This window comes from Lonchura striata, chromosome 5, assembly GCF_046129695.1.
Source record: "Lonchura striata isolate bLonStr1 chromosome 5, bLonStr1.mat, whole genome shotgun sequence".
In the NCBI taxonomy this organism is placed as follows: Eukaryota; Metazoa; Chordata; class Aves; order Passeriformes; family Estrildidae; genus Lonchura; species Lonchura striata.
The window spans coordinates 60,138,271-60,160,579 of NC_134607.1; the positions used below are offsets into that span (position 1 = coordinate 60,138,271).

A 22,309-nucleotide genomic window follows, 5' to 3' on the forward strand; every position below is an offset into this window, starting at 1 on the left:
GCAAGTTTTCAGGAGGAAAATATGCAAGCATTCACATCTGTGAAAACACTACAAGGCTTTCCTTGCTTGTATTTTTGGACATTAGCCAGTTCTGTCAGAGACTATGGTACTAAGACTATAAGCCCTCTGATCATATCACATTTTTCAGCTTCACCTGGAACAACTGCTGTCTTACTGCATAACTAGAAGATATTTACTGTATTTTTGGTTTTCATTCAAACTGAAATGTTTGTATGACAACATAGTATACATGAAGCTTGATAAAAATGTTGATATTATTTCCTAAATAAACAAACATTACTGTGATAAACTGACCATGGTACTTTGCTAAAATACCATATATACTTGTTAAGTCTTGTGGTCAGCAATTCAAATCTGTGCAAAATGTTCACAGGAAAAAAAAAACAAAAAACTCTACATAAAAGTTTTCCACATGCTCTTAGGCTGCAGTTTTTGAAGACATTTCTGTACTTTGAAAACAGAAATATAATATTTTCAAGAATCAGTTAAAAATGCAAAGATACCCATACTTAAAAAAAAGCTTTGAGAGAAGTTTCATTTAGCAAGTGAAACAACTTCGTGTTCTGAGTCATTTCCTACCGTTCATCTCTAAAATGGAAACAAAATATTCTGCATGTTGCCAGCAGATGGCATTAGTGAGAAACTAAAAGCAATACGCGAGCCAGCTAATTTACAAAACCTCACTTTTATAGTTAGTTAACTTGTATTAAGGAAATCAACCCGCAACGATTCAAAGAAAGCCAATTAGTCTTTAAAACTTCATCTCCCCCACTCCACTCCTTTTAAACATTGTTTTGTTTCTGACCATTTAGAAATAAATTTTAAAAAAAAAAAGGAAAAGCAAAGAAAAAAAAAAAACCACACACAATATTTTTGACTACTACCCAAAATACAATCAGTTAGAATTTGGGGCCACCACTTATATAAATATGTAGATATTAAAATGAAAAACAAAATCTCCCTAAAATGCTCAGAGACATGGGGTATGCAAGCTTTAGGCTGTGAGCTAAGCATACTATGAGTACTTCCTGAATATGCGTCTGAACTTCAAATGCAACCTCTCAGTAACATCAATCTTCCACAATCCAGTTTGATAGGTCTAATTTTGAAGGAGTTCAGGTTTGGTTTCTGTTTGTACCAGCACACCTGAACAGTATCTAGCTGAAGGCCATCTCAGATAAAAGAATATAATATATTTTGCATGAGAAACAACATTTTCTATTTCAAGACACTTCATCTAACCAAAGACATTTGACAGGCTTCAATACCTAGACAAGAATCAAGGACTGCTTCTCTACCAGGGAGTGGGTTCTGCTATCTAAGCACCTCATAGCAGGCCCTACAAGTACAGGCTGGCCCGATATTATCTCTGTGTAAGACTAATGTTCTCTTTCTCCTGGATCCTGAACTCAATAGAGCAAGCTGTACACTCTGACTGTGAGGTTTATTTATTATACAGGCCTTCTCCCTAAAAAGCATGTATAATTATAACCAGAAAAGCAGTACCTCAATGGCATTTCCCCATGTGTAGCTTATACTTAAGCTCTAAGCTATATGCCAACACTCTCTGAAGCCAGGAAGCATATTTTGAACCTTCAGAAATGGCTTGTTCTGCTTACAAGGACCTTACTGCTAAGAAGTCACAAATCCTCATCTTTAGTAAGGTCAAGTAAAGGTGAAGTATGTGTATTTTGACTACGATGACACAAAGATCTCTCTGGAGACCCCACTTAAGTACACGTAACGTAAGATACAAACTATTTCACCCCATTTTTCAGATCCTCAAACCTCTTAGTAGGCTACTCTACATACAGCTATTTGCTACAAGTATTAAAATAATATGTGGAACTCTTAGTCATATAAAATACCCCCTCTTTTAATAGGCTTATGCCTTGGTTCAAAACATAAGGAGAAATCTTTCAGCACTAGGAGACTGTACTACACAAAGAGCTTTTTCCAAAGCTGCTTCTCCTGCATAATCAAGTTTGCCACTCCCCCATTCTTGTGTTTGCTCATGCTTCAGCAACTGATGAAGCAATATCCAACCTGCCAGTCACAGTGGAAAAATTCTAGCTCCTCCCTCTTGGGAAAACCCCAGAACTTGCTCAAAGACCATCTACAACTGCTACTAATGCATTCCCTATCCAACACGCTACCCTCTGAAAGAAAATGTACAAGAACAAAGAGTAAACCGCACAGATTGTGATAGAAAAGGTTTACAGCTGTGTAAACTGGTAGATTAGGGACACACCTTTGTGTCGCACTTCTTGTGACAGTAACATGGCTTTTAAATCAGTGTACACAGATGCAATTACACATATTTCAGTCCAAGTACAGCAGAGATGGCAAGAATTAATCTAAGTGGTAACAGCTACTTAACATCTGAAGAAAAGCAGCTCCTAAATGGATCGTTCTGCCACAGTATCAAGCAAATAACACACTGTGAACTCTATCTTGTTTATACTGACAACTGAATTTATTTATTTTAATTTCAGCATGACATGCTGTGTCTGTAAGGAATGTCAGCAACCTCAGGAATCATGACCCTCTCTAAACATAAAAGAAAAGCACAGGAAAAGAATGAAAAGAAATGTGAATGGTTCACTACAGTTAAAAATTTTCTGCACCAGGGTAAACAGTGTTCATAATATAAAATGATAAAACAATTTAAAAATTTAACGTAACAAAAAATTTTGAATTGTGAATTCTTGGCTCTTCAAATAAACAACACAAACCTAGAATAGCCTCATATGTACCTGGAAGCACAACAGAGAAAATCTCTTTAAAAAGCTCTTCTAGAGTTCTGCTAAAAATTTCATTTAAAGTTTGGAAGATATAAACATCTCACAGTCATGCTGATGCTATACACACAGAAAGGTTTGTTTGATGAGAAATGTATCCAGTCAGAGATCAACAATACCTCAACCTCAGCCAATTAACACTGCACAGGAGACTAAGGGGAAAAAATTAGAAAAGTATGACAACACAAAAAACCACACATGCACAACATCTCCCCTCCACTCCTCAACCTAAAAAAACCTCCCCAAGCCACCCTTTCCCATCCCCCAAAACACAGAAACTCACTACACGACAATATTTTGTGCAAAGCCAGAGTTTACTGAACGCATGATTTCACTGGCTCTTTGTAACCCTTTATATACAGTCACTAAATGATGTTCTACTAGCTTTACAATTTACAAAGACACATTATATTAGCATTTAAGATAGGGCTTCAATTTTCATTAAGAAATGCACCCCTGTCTTGATTACTACTACTTTCTTGAAGTTTAATGCACCAAATTAATTTATCTTTCTAATGTGCAAAAAGAAAAGTTTTTACATGTAATTAAAAAGGAAACTGAAATGGAAAAATATATGAAATATGAGTAGTAAACCAAGCAGCATCTTTGTCTTTGTCAATCTGATAAGCAAGAAAAATAAGCATTTCCAGAAAGCTTCAGATTCTCTCCTTTGCTCCCCCTGAAGTTCAAGAAACTGACATAAGAATGAAGTGACAGTTATTAATTTAAGTAAAGATTCAACAAAACTAAGGAAACTTTTAAGTTTTTTCCAACTGTATTAAAAAACAGTCATGAAGGAAAAAATTAATTACAAAATAAGAGAACTTACAAATTATGTTCACATACTTACTCTGAGCCTGCAGCCATTTCCAAATAAGAAGTATCTGCTGTGTCAACCCCCAATGGGATCACTATGCTCATGACGTTCGTTTCTGATAAATTCGATTACTACGGAGTCCTATGCATTGGTATCCAAAACACTGGGGCATGCCAGCCACAGTGCTCATTGCAAACATCTAAGTGCATCCACAAACCCTGTCAAAAACAAAACACAACATGCAGGAGATTAAGTCAGTTCATTTTAAACCCAGGCAATTTTACATCACTTATTTATTTTATTTTAAAAGTTTGCCACTTATATCTATCACAATTACTTCATTAGTTTTATTTTACACGAGCAAAAGGAGAACATTCAATCTTCTCTAAAATTAACTGCAAATAAAGTTCTTTAAGGAGGGTGAACCTGAACTCGAATATATTACAAATGGACAGTCATTCAAATTTCTGATTAAAACCCCCAGCACAATCAGGGAAGTGCCAGAGACTGGCCCTGTGTTGTCAAAGCTTAGTAGCTATACCTTTCAAGAGAAACCTAGTAAGAGAATTTGCAACTAAGTCTTAGCTAGCACTGTTCTTTTCTCTTTTGCACTTAAAAAAATAATGTCTTAACTACCATTTAGTATTTTTTAAAAATAAAATAATTCTAATAATTCACAACAATGACAGGAAACATCTTCCATTTTAATAAATCACCATTAGAAGATACTATACCCATCCAGTGCCACTTTTGGAAGTGATTTTTTTAAAGGAGTAAAATAAAAATAATCAGCAGTAGTTTTTAGCTGTAGAGCAAACCACAATCTGCTTGACTCACATGAGTGAATGCAGGATCCAATCTGTATGCCAGTTACTACCAGTCCCCCATTTCCCTTACTACATAGGGCAGAACACCCAACCAAGTACAGGAGAAATGTGAACAGCTCTCAGCTATTCACAGGTTAGTAAATTAATGCACTTTTATACACTAATACAGATCAGGTTTTTGCACATTAAGGTAATTTAAGTAAAATAGCCCAGTATCTCCAGTACCTACATAACAAATTATTGCAGACTTCTACCAAAATGTTAAAGTTGCAAGACCACAGACCACTCTGCAACAATCGCATACTGTGCCTAAAAAAGACACTCCTCTCATACCACAAAATGTTGTATCTTAGCTGATGTCTACAGGAGCACAACAATTTTGAGATCAATGTATTTTCACAGAATCACAGAATGTGCTGAGTTGGAAAGAACCTACGACGATCACCAAGACCAACTCCTGGCCATGCACAGCACCATCCCCAAGAGTCACCCCATGTGCCTGAGAGCACTGTCCAAACACTTCTTGAACTCTGTCAGGCTGGTGCTATGACCACTGCCCTGGGGAGCCTGTTCCAGTGCCCAGCCACCCTCTGTGTGAAGAACCTTTTCCTAATATTGAACCTAAACCTCCCCCACACAACTTCAGCCCACTCCCTCAGTTCACCACAGAGAGATCAGTGTCTGCCCTTCCTCTTCCCCTCATCAGGAAGTTGTAACTGCAGTGAGGTCTCCTCCAGGCTGAACAGACCAAGTGACCTCATATGGCTTCTCCTCAAGGCCCTTCACCATCTTTGGGCACTCTCTAATAGTTTAATGTCTTTTTTATATTGTAGTGCCCAAAACTGCCCCCAGCACTCAAGATGAAGCCACTCCAGTGCAGAGCGGAGCAGGACAATCCCCTCCCTTGCCCAGCTGGCGATCCTGTACCTGATGCCCTCAGGACAAGGGTGGCCCTACTGCCTGTCAGGGCACTGTTGACTCATGTTCAACTAGTCACTGACCAGGACCCCCTAGATCCCTTGCTGTGGGTGCAGCTTTCCAGTCTCTCATTCCCAGTCTGTCCATACATCCAGAGTCACCCCATTCCAGGTGTAGAATTTGGCACTTATCCTGGTTGAACGTCATTTCAACATGGTATCCTCGCCAAACACTACGATGACAGAAAGTGCAAGCCTCCAGGGAAAAATGGACTTCAGATAAACACTGTGAATTAAATCTGAATTGTCTTATTTTATTGATTAGGCCAGCGTAGATGAAAAAGATGAAAGTGCTATGTACAAGACATCTCTAAAGTATGAGATGGCAGTAACTCCTCATCTAACTTCCTAAATTTTTTAACAGTGGTCAAGGTTGGCAATTAACTTAAGAACATCCCAAGATGTCTGAAGTGCCTAAACCTACAACTAGTTCACTCTCCTCGACAGCAAAAGGTGTGGTTTAGTCCTATTATGTGAGACACCAATTACAATGAGCTAGAAAGCTATACTGGGCCAAGCAGCCATTAGAATATTTTGCTTTCCTCATTTAAATACTGAGTATTTTCTTACTAAATACCAAAAGTAAAAACAGCACCACTAGCTATGCCAAAAAATTAAGAAAAAATATACTATTTTCAAGAATAAGTAGCAAGAAAAACACACTAAATAAAAAGCAGGTATAGAATATTTTCAGTAGAAGGCTTGACAAAACCAAAAGCCCTTCTAACAGTTTAAGTGAGCACTCATTCTCCCACCATATAGCTAACTCCATTCAGAGGGCAGAAACCTGAATGGCTGTACTTACAACTTAAAGTAAATATTAACTCACCATTTAGTCCCCATCTTCTGAAAAAGTAAAAAATTTACCCAGTAACTGAAAAGAAACCATGATTTTTTAAAATCCAGGTAAATCAGTTAGCCCAAGGTTAACTGCTGTTCCAGTACCCCCTATGCTAACAAGTCATCAGGAGAATGGAGTTTTTACTTTATGCCAGTTATTAGGTAATTCTTAAGCAGCTTTAATGGTTCAATGTAGGTCTAAAGACATACTAGACAACTGTCTGGGATCAAGATTCTCACTTAGAAAGGTGTTTCCTGCACTTAAACTTGATTTTGTTGGTGATGTGGTTTTTCTTAAAACATTTTCTTTTAACACTTTTGACCAGGTAGAGAATGAGTTATAAAATAACGCAGGCAAAAATGCCCTGGAGACTGATGGAAGTGAGGAACACATTCAGACAGCTGTCTCATGGGCTGCGACATCTCCAAACTTACATAAAACAACCGAGGTTACCCAATCATCAGATAGTCAAGTCACCTCAACTGTCAACACAGAAAGAAGAGATCTGCTTACCAAATCTGATAATCAAGTGATTATCTGATAATCACTTATCAAGTGATATCTGGGGCTTTTTTTTGATGTAATGCAGAAAAAGAAGAGCCATGCTAATGTTTCTAGAGCTACGTATGGATTGAAAATCAATGGCTAATGCATGTCCCCATTCATGACCATCTCTGACAAAACAAACACACCACCATTTGTGCTAAAAAGCGTGGAAAAAAAAAAAAAAAAGATGGGGGAGGGACTCAGCCAAAACCAACTTCCTGCCCTATGGGAAGTTATTCAAATACAGCTTTGTAAGAATTCGGTCAAAAAATCTAATAACCTGATCTACACTGAATAAAGTCAGAAACCAGAGGTATCAGTATTTTTTTAGCTGAAGAGCATTAAACAGATGTTTTTTTCATCTAAAAGGAAGTCGAACATGATTGCAATACTAACTCACTGGTTTTTACCAACTTCTTCATCACACACACAGAACTGTCTAAAGCTTTTCCTTTGCCTGTAGTTATGTATGGAAGAATGAAGACAGTCACTGGTTTGCAATACCTACACAGACAAATTAATTCAAACAAACATTGCTCATTGTTTATAAATAGCCATCCTCAACAAATGCCCATAATAAGAGTGGGGGGAGATCTAAGATAAATTAATAACAATACACCCACTTTTTTAACAAAACTGTGACCTTGTATATAGGCTATCCAGTTATGATCCCTACAGTGATGTTAAATTTGGAATGATGAAAAATAATTATTTTCCACCATGGCGGAAACAGCAGCATTGTCATGACATACTAATAGTCACAGTATTTTATAAGAACAGAAAGAAAATAACACAACCAGTGGGGAATTTTATCTACGAAGAGATTGCTTATCCTTTGAAGCTTGGTATTTTAGATGAGTCATAAAATACTATCTACTGTCATGATTTGGTACTTTCCATTACAAGTATCCATCCATTTAAAGTAATTATTCTTTCAGAACTCTGACAAACTGTCATCCATGGCCTTTAAGAAACTGTTTTCATAGGTACATTCATTTCTACAACTTACTGTTTAAGAAAGTCTTTCTTCAAGCAGTACATGAATTTGAAAGACAGGAAGACCACACTGGTTTCTCCAGTTACTTTCAGGGTCACAGAGTTAAAAGACACTATATAAAAACTGCTAGTCCAAAGTTCATTGATCAGCTCTTTACTGGGCTAAGTGGCTCATCTATTGTACCTTAATTAACAACAGTAGAAGCCCTCCAATTTTGCTACAGACTACTCCATTAACAATAGTACACTCTAAGCCCTGAAAGTATTTTGGCAATTTCTTAAATTCACCAGATTTTTCACAATCACCCTAACAACTTTATTATAGGAGAAAAAACATTCCTTGATCAAATAAATTTTGCTTTAGTTGCAGTAAAAAAGTTTATCTTGCCCGAATAATAGAATGTTCATCTTAAAACCCAGATAAATTTCTGTTCAATCTAGTTAAAACATTTATCTTGTGCAAGATCAACCTCCTCACACCAATCACACTTCATCACCGTTCATTCATACTGGTTTACACTTTTAATGGCACTTCTCATTGTCTCTAGAGAATGCACAGGAGCTTCTTGACTCAACAGCCAAATCAAGTCTAAAATATCTGAAGCCTCACCATACTTTTTATGATCCACTTTGCTTATAACACCAGGACCCTTTTTTCTGTAAATTAACTGTACTCAAACAGAAGTATAAGACTGTAATACATTCCAAAATATTAATTTCTATGGCCTTGTACAGAGAACATAATTTACGCATTAAAGAACAGGAAATAACTCGTACATTATCCCTGAGGTATTCCACTAAAACAACATTATTCTAATGTGGTCTAACAGAGACCACATGTTTCCTTTCTCTCATGTCCTCCTAAGATCACTTGTGTCATATTAGAAGAAAAAGCTTACCTTTTCCACTGGTACACTAAGGAGGAAAAACTACCAAATACAGACAGCTCAGCTTGTGAATCAGAAGGTAAGTGCATGATCTCCTGAAATTACACCAGTAGTTTTAGACCTGCTAGACTCCATGCTGTTTGTCTACGAATACTAAAGCTCTAGTCTAGATGCACATACAAAACCTTTCATAAAAATCAGTGATAAGAGATGGTGGCAACACTAGTAACAATTTATTTGTCTTTAACATAAAAAAAATCCTAAATAGACATTAATATATCAAGACAGCATTACTACTTACAATACTTAATGTAATACTATTATTACAATATGATGATTTTTTAGTTTGTTGGTGAGTTTTTAAACCATGTTTACATCTAATACTACAAAAGCCAAAGAGGGAAAAAATGTTAATAAAAGCTGTTTCTGCTGTACTTCACATCTCTAACAACTTTTTACACATTGTCACTGTTCCCATGAATCAGTTTTCCAATTCTGTTGTTATGTGAAAAATACAAAAGGCAAAGAGCATAAAGCAAAAAAAGTAAAAGGCAAGAAGTTAGAAAAAATGTATTTATCATAGAAGTTAGGAACAGATTCAAAGCAACTCCAAACTTAACATTCATTTCCTAATTTATAAAGGGACATAAGTGGAATCATTAATTAAGCTTACAAATAAATTATATCCTATCTCAACTATAAGAATTTTCCCACATACACAGAAGACTACACTAACTTAAGTACATGGATTGCTAGATCAGTTCAATCTTCTCACATCACTAGGCATTACAAAAACACTAAATCTTTTTGTTCCTGTTTTTATGAATTCAATATACATGTAAAGTTATTTAATTTTTTTTCTGCAGTTATCAGCCACCACCTGTCAACAATTACAAGAAAAAATAGTTATTAGATGGTTTAGATGTTTCAAGACTTGGAAGATTTCATCACAGAATGCCTCTGTAAAGCAAATTACCAGGATCTCCCTAAACACAGAGGTTTAAGGAAAAAAATCTAATTCTAATTAGCCTACAATTAGGCTATTTCGTTAGACACAGTAGTGCTGGTTTAAGATACATAACTATTTAGATTTTATAGTGATGCATACAACTTCACTGTGAAGTCTAACTAATGTCACTACAGAATATTTATATACTTACCGAATTACCATCTCTATACACTGTGTTTTTACAAGGTCCATATACAAAATCTACATAACTATAGAGTTGAAGAAAAATTAATCAAAACCTTCTAACCTATCTACTACAACTATCTTTCTTTAAAAGCAAAATTATGTAACTTGAAATGTGTATTACAAAATACATAAAAGGTGAAAGCGGTAACTTTCCCATATGTACTAAATTAAGTAACTAAAATGGCCAAGAATAATTGTCAGTTCCCCCCCTTCAACACCTAAAAAGTTACTTGTTTCCCAATTTACCCAGCAATGGACAGTTCACCTCATGTTTAGGAAGAGCTTATTTCCCCTCAACACATGCACAGAAGAGGCTCTCTTTTGCTAAACCCAGAGTACTGGTAAACCCTGCCCTCACACATTTAAATCCAGGCAAGAAATTAAATAACCATTTCCTGGAGCAGTACTAAGTATCACAGTGCACAAAGTATATATGAAGGCTCATTTTCATGAGATGTGTACAAATCTTAAGGGAATCAACTTGAAGCAACAAATGAAATTGCTGAAACAGTCAATTCTCCACTCAAGCACTGACCAAGGAAGAAGAGTTACAAGATTTACAGATAAAAAAATAAACAAGTGTTAAAACACATAAACTATCTGCATGACAGTACTGAGTCAAATAAGACCTTTCAGTTTAACCAGCATGCAATGCTAACCTGGTTGTAGCTTCAAGCCAGTTTGAATGTAGAAGTGTTCTACAGCACTAATCCCATACCAAAACTCCTAATTTCCATTTGCTCCCAGTAGAAAATTCACACTACTGTGAGTCCAGGTTGACTCCAGTTACAAAGGATCACTACAAAACTAATAACTGTTTCCCATATCAATAAGGTCTTTCAGGCAAGATACGTAAGATTTCCAAGATTGTATTACTGTTTTCAGACTCTGCTGACTCCTGCATATCTATCTCACTGTTACTTGTTTAAATAAAGGCATTTCAGGTAATAGATGATCAAAAGTTAGTATTGTTTTACTGTATTTTATTACTTCACCATGTGTCTTTCTATGTGTGAGTAGCATTTATTGAGAATGCAATCTAAACATTCTCCTCCTCCCTCCAATTACATCACATGTGTACACATATTTTGCAATCATGAGCAAAAGCAATTCCTGTCATACTTTCCTTTAGAATTACAGGCCAATAATTTTAACCCATGGCCATGGGAACCCACCCTTGACCACAAGAAATCCACATGAAAGTTGATACACCGATGCCCTGGCACAATCTATACAGGAGAAATCTACCTAAAAATGCAACTATCAATAGTCTTTCAGACTCCACAAGCACAGAGTGAAAACTAATGTCCTGAACTGTCACAAGGCCAACAAACTAAGCTTTACTACTTGGCTTTCCTACCTACAAGTCTTTCCCTCCTTTGGAATTTTTTGGTTTTGGTTTGGGAGGTATGTGTTGGGTTTTGTTTGTTTGCTGGGTTTGATTTTTTAACTTTCTTTTTAATTGGAAAGGAATAAGAGGGAAGATTTAGAGAAGATTCCATTAAATAATTAATGCTTTTCTAAACTGCTGCTTTCTACTACTGCTCTGAGCATACAAGTCTAACAAGAAATTAGATAATTTTAAAATTTGTAAGAGACACTGGCATTTTAATGGTACACTCTAGATATCCTCCAAATAATGAACTATACTCTGCACGTGTATATATGTATATACTTGTATCAACACACAAATATGGAAAAAATAAGAAGCATATATGCACATACCATAAATATATGTATAAAGTAATCAATATTTATTCATTGCTGTCTGTTTCTCAGGAGGTAACACACCTTTAATCACACCTAGAAGCAGAATACATGAATAAATGACTAATCTTGCATATATGAAAGTTTTCTCTGTTTCCCCTAACATGCTCCACAACCATACAGATTTCCTAAGAGATTAGAATGAATATTCAATTTCAAGATGTTACACCACTGTAGTAATAACTGTGCAGACCTAGAAACAACTGCAAGTCCAAATTCAGACCGTTGCTACAGTTTGCTGCTTTCTATGGTAACCTAACAGGTAAATTAACAGTTTACTTCTAATTTGTGCTGAGACAAAAAAAAAAAGAGTAGTAGGAAAAATAAGACGTAGACTCAACCATAAAAATTAACACCTATTAATGACCAAGTCCTGCAAATCATACAAAAGAAACAACTTGTTCTAGAAGAAATCTGGTATTTGTAGCGTGTGCTCAAACATCCCCACTGATTTAATGTTCTCTATACTCCTCTCAGCAGTATCTTCTTCCTCATCACAACATTAACTGCTTCTAGTCTCACTCACAAGCCCCTCAATATCCTCCTATGCTGTTCTGGGTCACCACATTGTCAGTACTCATGTCCATCTAACCTCTTTCTCATGTACCCTGTCAGACAGACAAAAACCCAAAAAAAGTACTTGCTATGGCTGGTTTGAAGTCACACATGACAGATAATGGCTAAGATCATTATGCTTCCTCTCCCTGTTTCTCATAGGACACTGCTTATAGCTGCCCCCATCTCCTTTTTAGTAAGCTTCAGAGAGCTCAAGGCTACTAAGTTCCTAGCCCTGTCAAATTTTGGTTTTATTACATTATAGGTTGTACTGACACAGACCTACTTAATCATTAGACCAACTTATTTAAGAAATACTCTTATTAAAACTAACTACAAAGTAAGACTCCTCCTCCAACTTTAAAATTGTGCCAATAAGCACAATTTACTAGCACAGAATCACAGAATGGCTTGGGTTTGAAGGGACCTGAAAGATCATCCAGTTGCAACATCCCTGCCATAGGCAGGGACACCTCTGCTACCAGGTTGCTCAGGGTCCCCACCCAACCTGGGCTTCAACACTTCCAGTGATGGGACATCCACAACTTCTCTGGGCAACCTGTTCCAGCTTATGAACACCTTGAGACAAACACACAGGATTTTACATTCAACAAAGACCACAGTCACATTTGGAATGACAGCCAAACTTCATGAATTGGTCAGACTTTAGTATCTAAACCAGGGAAATAAAAACCCCTGCCTCCTTCATGGTATCCAAGATTTATACATAAAAATTTTAAGTTTCCATCATGTAACAAGGTTTTAATTTATACACAGGTCACAACATGCATTACAGACTCTAGTCTGCACAAAGCAAGCCATGTTTTTGAGTACAAACCAAGAGTCAGTTTGCCAGTTTAGCCAAGCCTCTGCTACACACCAAAGCTGCTTTCCACCAGACATAAGCTATTTTCCTTTACTATCTGGGCCAACAGCGATGCTCTTGCTTATTCCTGTGAGTGAAAGCAAGGTCTCGTCCTCAAATATTTATTTTAGTCCCTTAAACATGAAGACTTGACCTTACCTCTTCTCTCTCTTCACTCCTTTTCTTCTCTCAGTGGAAGTTAGACAAAATATGGGACTAGGAAGAAAAAAAGAATGAGTGGTAGAAGGGAAATAAAGGTAAAAGCAGTTACAGAAAGAATTAGTTTATTGATCAGGAATCTATCAAAGAAACAGTAAGCAGAGATATACTAACACACACAGCGTTTACAGATTTTATAGTTGCAGAACTCCACACTTAGGATTGAAAATTAACTGCCAATTGCTTGATGTCAGCGAGTTTACTAAACACCTGCTATACTTCTGAAAATATATTACACAAAGAAAGTCCTAGCCATTCAAAAACCATAAATTATCTAAGCTGTAAAATACAAAATGAGTACAGCACATGAAGGTTTGTAAAATTATTTTTTCATAGCAATATTGCATATTGCCTGGAGAAGTATATATTAGCTACTTAACATTAGCCTGTTATAGTTTATCACTGAAAAATGTAAAATGCCTTAAAAGAAAAAATTCAAAGGCTAGAAACACTAATGAAGTAGTTTCCCAGTAAAAATATCTTGGCTTTATGTCATTTTTTGCATCAACTATTTTACTGCAAATGAGTATTTCTCCATCTAGCACAAAATGATAAAAAGTTATTGATTAAACTTAGACAAACTGCCTGTATATGACTTAGCAATTACTCTTGATGAAAACATTTCATCTGTTACTTTACACTATTATTCTTGACAAACATCCTAAAGTAATAAAGGCTTTCTGCAAGTATCCAAGTCCACATTCTGTAAGAACACCCAAATTCATGTCTGTAACTGTATAGGCTAAGTCTATTTATTTTTTATTAAGTATAGAAGTATACCTTATGGCAATTCAGTCATCAATATTCCTCCCAACGAGTACAGATTTTTGGGGTGGAAAAATACATGGCTAAAAAGAAATATTGGCATTGCCTTCAACAATATAAATATTTTGCGGGCTTAATCATCCCAATAAGCTAATTAATTTTTTCTATGCTGCTCAATGAGACTTGGGAGTCTACTGTAATTATTAGATACCTACTACATAAGAAGTAAATTCTTTTTAATTATTTCAAGTCTGACTTCAGCTAAGCATATTTTTGTTTTGATATGTTTTCATTTACATAGATTTCAAAAATTAGCTCCTCTTTTTTATCTGTGACATTTGATTTACCTAAATAGCTCAGCATTTTTTCTACTTTTACTCATGGAAGCAATTTGTAGACATTCACCTAAGTGCTACACTTATGCCTAGGATTCTAAACACAAGCAAGTCAGAAAGTCACATTCTTTCAAACACAAACTTTTAATTCTTTCTGGCAGTTAGAAGAACTCCATTAACTACAGTTCAACCTGGACTATATATTTTCATAACAATTTGGCAGTATTTCAACGTTCTTTAGAAAAACTTGGGGAGGATACTGGCAAGAAAAAATGAGGGAACAGATGGAGGGACTATTTCATGTTCAAGGACACATAGAAAAATACAGAAGTGTATGATCAAAAGATCCTTCCAACTTTCAAGAAAACAAAACTGAATTTATTTTCAACTGCAATTATTTTGCAAAACTGTATTGGTTGGGTTAAGAAAATCCCATTCCATGCATTTTAACTCTACAGCTTTGTGTTTTCTATGGAGGTTTCAGTACACTTTTAATTATAGTAACAGAGATATAAAATACCTGATTTTTAAATAAGCACAAAGAAATTCTGCCCAGTGATGGAAGCTCAATAAACAGCTTTAATTTTCACTACTACTACCACACAGAAGAGAACAAAAAGCAGTGTGTTGGCTGTTGTCTTTCAGCACAAAAGATATCACTGGAAAGTAAGACAGAGAACAAACATTTAAAAGAACCCCACAACACAGTCATTCATAAAAATCCTTCATAATATTAAATATATTAATGATTTGCATCAAACGTTCCTATCCTAAGCAAAAGGAAAAAAAAATCAGTGGAATTACTTGGTAAGACATTTGAGGGAGGAACCTTACCCTTATTACCAGCAAAATAACTACCATATTGTTTATGAATTATATATAAAGTATTCATGTTCCTTTCACAGTTCTAGAATGATAGGTTTGGAAACCAAGAGACATGTAATCACTCTGTACTTTCCTCAAGTGTTATATGTAAGTTGCTGCAATTCTCAAGTCTTCACTTAAAGCAGAACTGATTAAAACCACTCCTTATTGGAAAATTTTCTTTAAACCAATAGTTAAAACAGGATTAACCATCTAGACCTGACTATCATCTGTTTGGTGATACAGTTTTCAACTCGGGCCCATTACAACCATTCTAATTAGAAGTTAGGTCCCTCTGTCTATTCAAAGCAAGCTAAGAGCATCACCAATTGTCAAAAAGTATCTTCAGTCCTATCAATTTAGAAGAGTTAAAAAGTAATGAACACCAAAAAAACTTATATATTCAGAACTCCTCAAGGTGAAAGACCCCAATCTTCCATCCTATACAGAAGTTTAAATTCTTGAGTGGCAAGTAGAGGCTATTAGTTTTATCAGTTTCTGTGATTGATAAATAACTGTTCTGCACAACATCTTTAAAGTGGAGAGACACATGAATGTGATGGATGGACCATTTGGTGAATAAGGAACTGGCCGCATGGTTGCACTTGTACAAGTTGCAAGCTGTCAAGCTGGATGTCAAAGTGGAGACAAGTGATGAGTGGCATTCCTCACAAACTGGTACTGGGACCATGGCTGTTTAGAACCTTTATTGGTGACCTGGATTAAACACATTCTCATCAAGTCTGTCAACGACATGAAGCTCTGTGGTGTGGCCAACATGCTGGAGGGAAGGGATATTCTCCAGAGTGACCTTGACAGGCTTGAGAGGTGGGCCTGTGTGCACCTCATGTAGTTCAATACAGCCCAGTGCAAGGCGCTGCACCCGTGTCCGGGAAGCACAAGTACAGGCTGGCCAGAGAATGGGTGGAGAAAGAGCCCTGAGGAGGACAGAGGCTTGCAGGTGCTGGTTTACGAGGAGCACGACACAACTTGGCAGTGTGCACTCTCAGCTCAGAAAGTCAACCATGCCCTGGGCTGCATCAAAAGCAGTGTGGACAGCAGCTCAAGGGAGGTGATTCTGTCCCTCTACTCCGCTCTCAAGACATCCCACCTGCAGTTCTTTGTCAAGCTCTGGGGTCTGCAACACAAGAAAGAAGTGGACCTGTTAGAGCAGATCCAGAGGAGGTCACAAGGATAATCCAGAGGCCTAAGCACCTCTCCTACAAAGGCTGAGAGAACAGGAGTTATTCAGCCTGGAGAAGAGAAGGCTCCAAATGCCTAACTGAAGCCTTTCAGCACCTAGAAGGGGCTTATAAAAAAAGGAGAGTGACTTTTACATGAGTAGATAGTAATAGGACAAGGGGGAACAGTTTAAAACTGAAAGATGAAAGATTCAGATGAGACGGTAGGAAGAAATCCTTTACAGTGAGGGTGCTGAGGCACTAGAAACAGGTTGTGCAGTGCATGTCCCATTCCTGGAAGTTCAAGGCCAGACTTTGATGAGGCTTTGAGCACCCTGGTCTAGTGGAAGGTGTCCCTGCCCATGGCATGGGCGTTGGTACAAAGTGGTTTTGAAGGTCCCTTCCAACTCGCACCATTATATGATAAGGGGGCCAACAACAGATTATATGGCTTCCTTCTTAAGTTGCAATATAAAGTACAATAATGTAATTAAAGCTTAGTCTTATCATCTTGTCTTTGAACTTGAAGGCAATTTACTTTTGTGATGAAGATATAAAAGTGAACGATTACCTAAATTATGATAGCATAAAATACAAAAAACGCAACTACAAATGAGAATAAAATAAAAAACTTTTCCTTAACCTGAAACTGCAATATGAAATTTTAGTATCTAAACTATCCAAGTGCAAATTTTAAACTCTAAAACTAGGAATAATACTCTTTTGGAACTGCCTGATTTGCAAAATTGCTGGTCCCTTTAAAGTCTCATTTAGGTTTTAGAGCACTGGATCTCCATCTAAGCAGCATATGACCCATCACATGAAACAAGAGGTAGCGCTCTGCTAATACAATATGCAAGAGTAACAAACATACTCTACTCGCACAGGATGCAATCTGTGTGCTACTATAATATATTCTTCACATTCACTTTTGAAACACTAACTGGAATGGACACTGATTTACTATAGTTCTTACCCATATTTTAATTTTGAAAAATAAGATACAAAACCACTTAGGTTAGGCACATTAAAAAAGTATACTCTGTGCAATAAAACTAATTGTCTTCAAAGGTTTGCAGATTACCTTATTAAAATTTTCTAACAACCAAGACAGCTTAAACCTTGCTTGTTTCATTAATACATTAAGATATGCAGGAGGAAATAAATAAAATAGCAGTATCTCCTAGCAAGTATATGAAATCTTGAAAAGGTTTCTTTTAAGCACTTGTTTGTTATGCCTTAAAGGTTAACAGCAGTTTTTCTTTGAACACACCTACAGCAATTTTTTTCTGTACTGTGAAGGTCATGAGCAGAATTTTGGATAGGTTTTGTGGGTACAACTTTTCTGTTACTAAGAAAATGTGAACACTGTTAGATAGAAATATCCATCTTGCACGATTCAAAAGACCACAAAAATTAATATTTTAAATAATACAGAATTTGGAAGCATGGAATTGAGGATTTTTTCCCTAATCCATATTTCTCATCTGTGGAATTTTCTTCCCCCCTAGAGGTGCCTTAAGTGTCACTCTCAGCAATAAATCAGAACTATTTGCACAGTGGAAACACTTAAATAGTGTACCTGTTGAAAAAACACTGTCCAACAAAATCTGCTTTTGAGAGATTCACAAATGCTCATTTGTATGGAAGTCATGAGGCAAATAACATACATGCACTTCTCTAGGATCTCTGCAGAAGTCTGAATTGGGTTCTATTTTATATCTTCATCCATCTATACCCTCCCACTAAATTTTGTTTAAATGTCACATGACAACAGCAAAATACTTTCATTAAGCCTTCATTTACATTAATCTAGTTAGAACAATGCCACGATTCTACAATTACATACACCACTCCTTAACTCAGTACCACAAATAGTCCTTACTAAAATTAGTATTAGCATGCATGCAAAATTAAGACTGTCCTTAGTCAAACCAAAATCAGAACTGGAGAAACATTTCAGCCTTCAGTGTGACACTGATTTCTGTATTTCTGTTGCTTTCCAACAGAACTTTGATAGCTGTGTATGCTGAAACTGTCTAAGAGAAATGAGGAGTTGCATTACCTCAAAGTAAACTGAAGAGGTTACTTAGTCCTAAGAGAAACTTTCCCTAGATTTAGTCTGAAGAGTCAGTATTATTTCCCCTCTAGAACTTCCCAGACGGCAAAAACACTCACCCAAAAGGCTAAGTGACAATTAAGCAAATTTCTCTTTTAAATATGAAAAACGTTAAGATACATAAATGGATTCATAACTCCAATCCATATTATTGCATTTGTGACACAATGTTTGTGGAACAGGAACATGTCTTAAAAAAGAAGGAATTTAGATTTCAGACCTTCCCTCTTTCAAGAAGCTTGTATTAGCTTTGGGGGAGGGGGGTATTTAAACCTTTATGAATATGTAAGTAAAAACATCAATGGAATTAAAAAATAAAGGTAGAATTTGTTTTGTAGTCTCATCTCCTTAAAACAAATCACAGATCTGTTTATACAAATGGAGAAACTGAGTCACGAAGGCAAACTGACTCATTAAAACTCATACAGGAAAACTCTGGAAGATCTCTAAATTCCCAAGAGGTTCTTAGGGCATAAAATAAACTGTAAAATTTGAAAATTAGTATTTTTGGGTTATTTCATTACCTTTGCCCAAACACTTTTTGTAAAGTCTACAAGGTTATTTTCCTCTAATTGTGAATCAGATGTCTGTTTGAGAACATGACAGAAGCCATAAAGAGCTACAGACTGTAGACATCAAGACAGGAGCTTTCAACTGAAGGCAAAGAAAGAAAAAGGCAAAGGTTTCCATAAAGGCCCGTACACCCTTTAAAGTCTTTTCCATGTGCTTTATTAAATAGAGAATAAGACCCGATTTAGAAAAAAAGAAATTATTTATACAACTAAAGATGACAGGAGTAAGCATTACTGCAGAATTAACAAAATCACCCAGCCTTTGGCCTCAAAACACACTAGAGGCATGTATTAAAAACACCCTAGAAGTCATACTGTTCAACTTCAGGTATACCTTAAATACTACATCAGTGCTTCTAAATAGTATTCAAATTAAAATTTGTCAGAGATTGAATACAGCTTTGCCACTTCAATACCTCACTTTTGATTTCTTAAATCCAGAAGGTTCTAAAGCTATACCAGAATAGGAATTCACATCTCATTAATTTAAAGGACAAAATTAAAGACAGGCATTAAAAAAAGGTGAAAATTTATTTTTTGTTATTGTTGCTTAAAACACACAATTTGCAGTTGCTATAGTATGTATCAGAGTACTACACCAACTACCAAATAATGAATCCTTGTGACCTCCCTTCCCCCCACTCAAACGTATTTATAGTGGTGATACTAAATGGTTCATATTTCATTTAGGAAAAAAATTAGACATTACGAATCGCACCTTCCCTCAGTACTTGTATGCGTATTATCACATATACAATTTATATAGCAATATACAAAATAAACTGAAGAAAAAAAATGTAATGCAAAGATTACATGGTAGCAGAAGAAATTCTGTGTCTTTAAATAAAGTAACAGGTTATAATCTTGTGTGCATTATTCCCTTAAATTAATTCTGTATTCCCTAACGATGAATACATGAAATTACTACACCGATGTCCAGTGAAGGTATTTCCTGGAAGATGAACATGAAACTCACAAATGGGTTTCCATAAAGAATTTAGCTGACTGTTTTAGTGATCGTAATCCATGACTCGCGTTGACAAATATTACTGATTCTATATCGTTAGTAGGACAGACAGCGGTACAGTATCGATCACAAACGCAGGAGCCTTTCCCATTTACTAAACCGACATACACATTACGTTACAGCACCATATACACACCCCTCGAAGGAGCTGCTGGAGTCTGTTGCCTCTTTCCACCCCCCTTCTCCCCAACAAGAGTGGTCTCGTTCACTTGCCTTTCACACACATAACCAATAAAATTAATCAGCTGGAACACAGCATTTTTAAATCGCAGTAAAGTCAAGAGCTGTTTTGTACGTTATTTGAAGGCAATAGCCTTTTCATTTTAACATAGTAAGACACTAATATGCTGCAGACAAACGCACTGCATGGGGTGTGGAGGACCCGAGCTGATTAGATTACCACAACATCAGCCTGAGGCCGCCATTTTTAGAATCTCTAAAGGACAAAAGAGGGAAATTAATAAATTTGCTCCACATTTTTTAAAAAGTAACTTCAAAAGTATAGTGATGATAACTAATTAATCATGCATTGCAAGTACTGCCATGGATATCTCCTGCTGTTCTCTGATCTGAACCCTGTGTAACAAAAATGCTTCGTTATTATTCCTTTAAACTACTGTAAATAAACATTCGTAAATCTAGATGCAGTACTGAACTTCTGCTTTTGACGACACGTAGTATATAGCATTTTAGGGACCTCAGGGCTTTCAGGCACCGCACGTTCCCTAATAGCTGAGTATGGGGGAATACAGGACCTTTATAATCAGACTATATTATGTTTCTCTGCCCTATTTAGTAGTACACAGTGAACCGTTTGTTTCTCTCCCCCTGTGTCTGCAGCAATAGGGTCAAACCCACCAACACTTACTGCTTCAGGAAAGAGAATGAAATGTGCCACCCAGGGAACAAGAACACTGGCTGCAGAAACTAAAGCAAGAAAGGGGTGCACCAGTCTAACTACTTACAGCCTCGAGAAAGGGGGTGGGGAGAATGATCCCCTTTTAAATTGGCACAGAAACTCCTGGGGACAGCTCTCCGTTTGTCCAGGTTACACCACGAAGCGGAGATATTAACAGGGAGGCAGGCGGGGAGGCGGGGGTGTGGAAGGCAGAGAGATTAGGCCTATAACGAGCCATTTTAGCACCACAAAGCAAAAATATACAGGATGGAGGAAAAGAATAGGCTTCCCCAAGCTTCGTAAAACTCAATACGCAGTCCCAATAACGCACAAACCCGTTCTGAAAACCGCCAGCCCAAGGAAGCCTATGTTGTCACATAATAGCTCCTTCTGGCTCATTTTCCAAGCATAATGCATAAATCTGGCGTAACTGCCAAAAAATTCTCCTCAGCTCCTCCAGTTACAGTAACCCGCCATATTCATAAGATATAGCGACAGCCTGCCATTTTTTAACCCAACCCCACAAAAGGAAAAGCAAATTCAAGGCAACTTAAAACAGAAATTAAACACATTTCAGGGTGGGAAGGAGTTATACTCGCACCGAACGTAATGAGACATTCCCGTCGCATTTCACTCCCTTTTTCCACCCCCCCCCCTCCCCCAAAGCACCCACAGCAGAATATGCTGGTAATAACCAAAGACTCACCTGTAATGGTCACAGGCCAGGCAGCAGGACCCCTCAGCTGAGCCCCTTCTCTATCCCAACCAAAACAATGCAACAGCCCCACTGCGGATATCCCTACCCTAGGTAAGACTCAGCCCTCAGCAGGCTCTCGTAAAAGAAAGGGAAAGAGGAAACCCCCCTCCCCCCAAATCTAGCTCAGTGCGCAGAACCCTACAGGGACCAGCTCAAAGGCGCCTTTGCCCTGGGACCTGTGTACAAACCCCGCTGCTGCCGCCGCTGCTCCCGTGCCTCCCTCCCTCCAGCCTCCTACGCTCCCTTCTATGTCACTGCCTCTCTCTGGGAAAATGGCGTCCGCTCTCCCCTCCCTCCCCCTGCACGGGGCTTACCCGCCCCGCCTGACAGGGGCAGGGTTACCAAGGCGAAGCCAAACAGCCGCCATTTTGCTTACGGGCCGGGAGCGCAGCCCGCGCCCGCCGAGCCCTCAGAGTCCATTTTGCAACACGCAGAACGGCTCCGGGGTCTGGGCGCGGCCGCGACACCAGACTGCGG

General features: G+C 37.3%; 1 protein-coding gene across 4 annotated transcripts in view; it reads right to left on the reverse strand.

The window, feature by feature from the left end:
• The window catches only part of KMT2E (lysine methyltransferase 2E (inactive)), a 56,453-nt gene extending 34,344 nt beyond the window's left edge, over positions 1-22,109 (reverse strand). For 2 of the 4 annotated variants that reach the window (XM_021534690.3, XM_021534687.3), the window contains exons 1-3: positions 21,782-22,109; positions 13,255-13,311; positions 3,673-3,857 (exon numbers count right to left, since the gene is read on the reverse strand). In XM_021534690.3, coding sequence (XP_021390365.2) covers positions 3,673-3,743 — 71 coding nt within the window. In that variant the 5' untranslated portion in view covers positions 3,744-3,857; positions 13,255-13,311; positions 21,782-22,109. Of the gene's footprint in view, positions 1-3,672; positions 3,858-11,633; positions 11,712-13,254; positions 13,312-21,781 lie in introns of all 4 variants that reach the window. The other 2 variants (XM_021534688.3, XM_021534689.3) reach the window with 2 other exon arrangements.
• Positions 22,110-22,309: the final 200 nt, after the last annotated feature.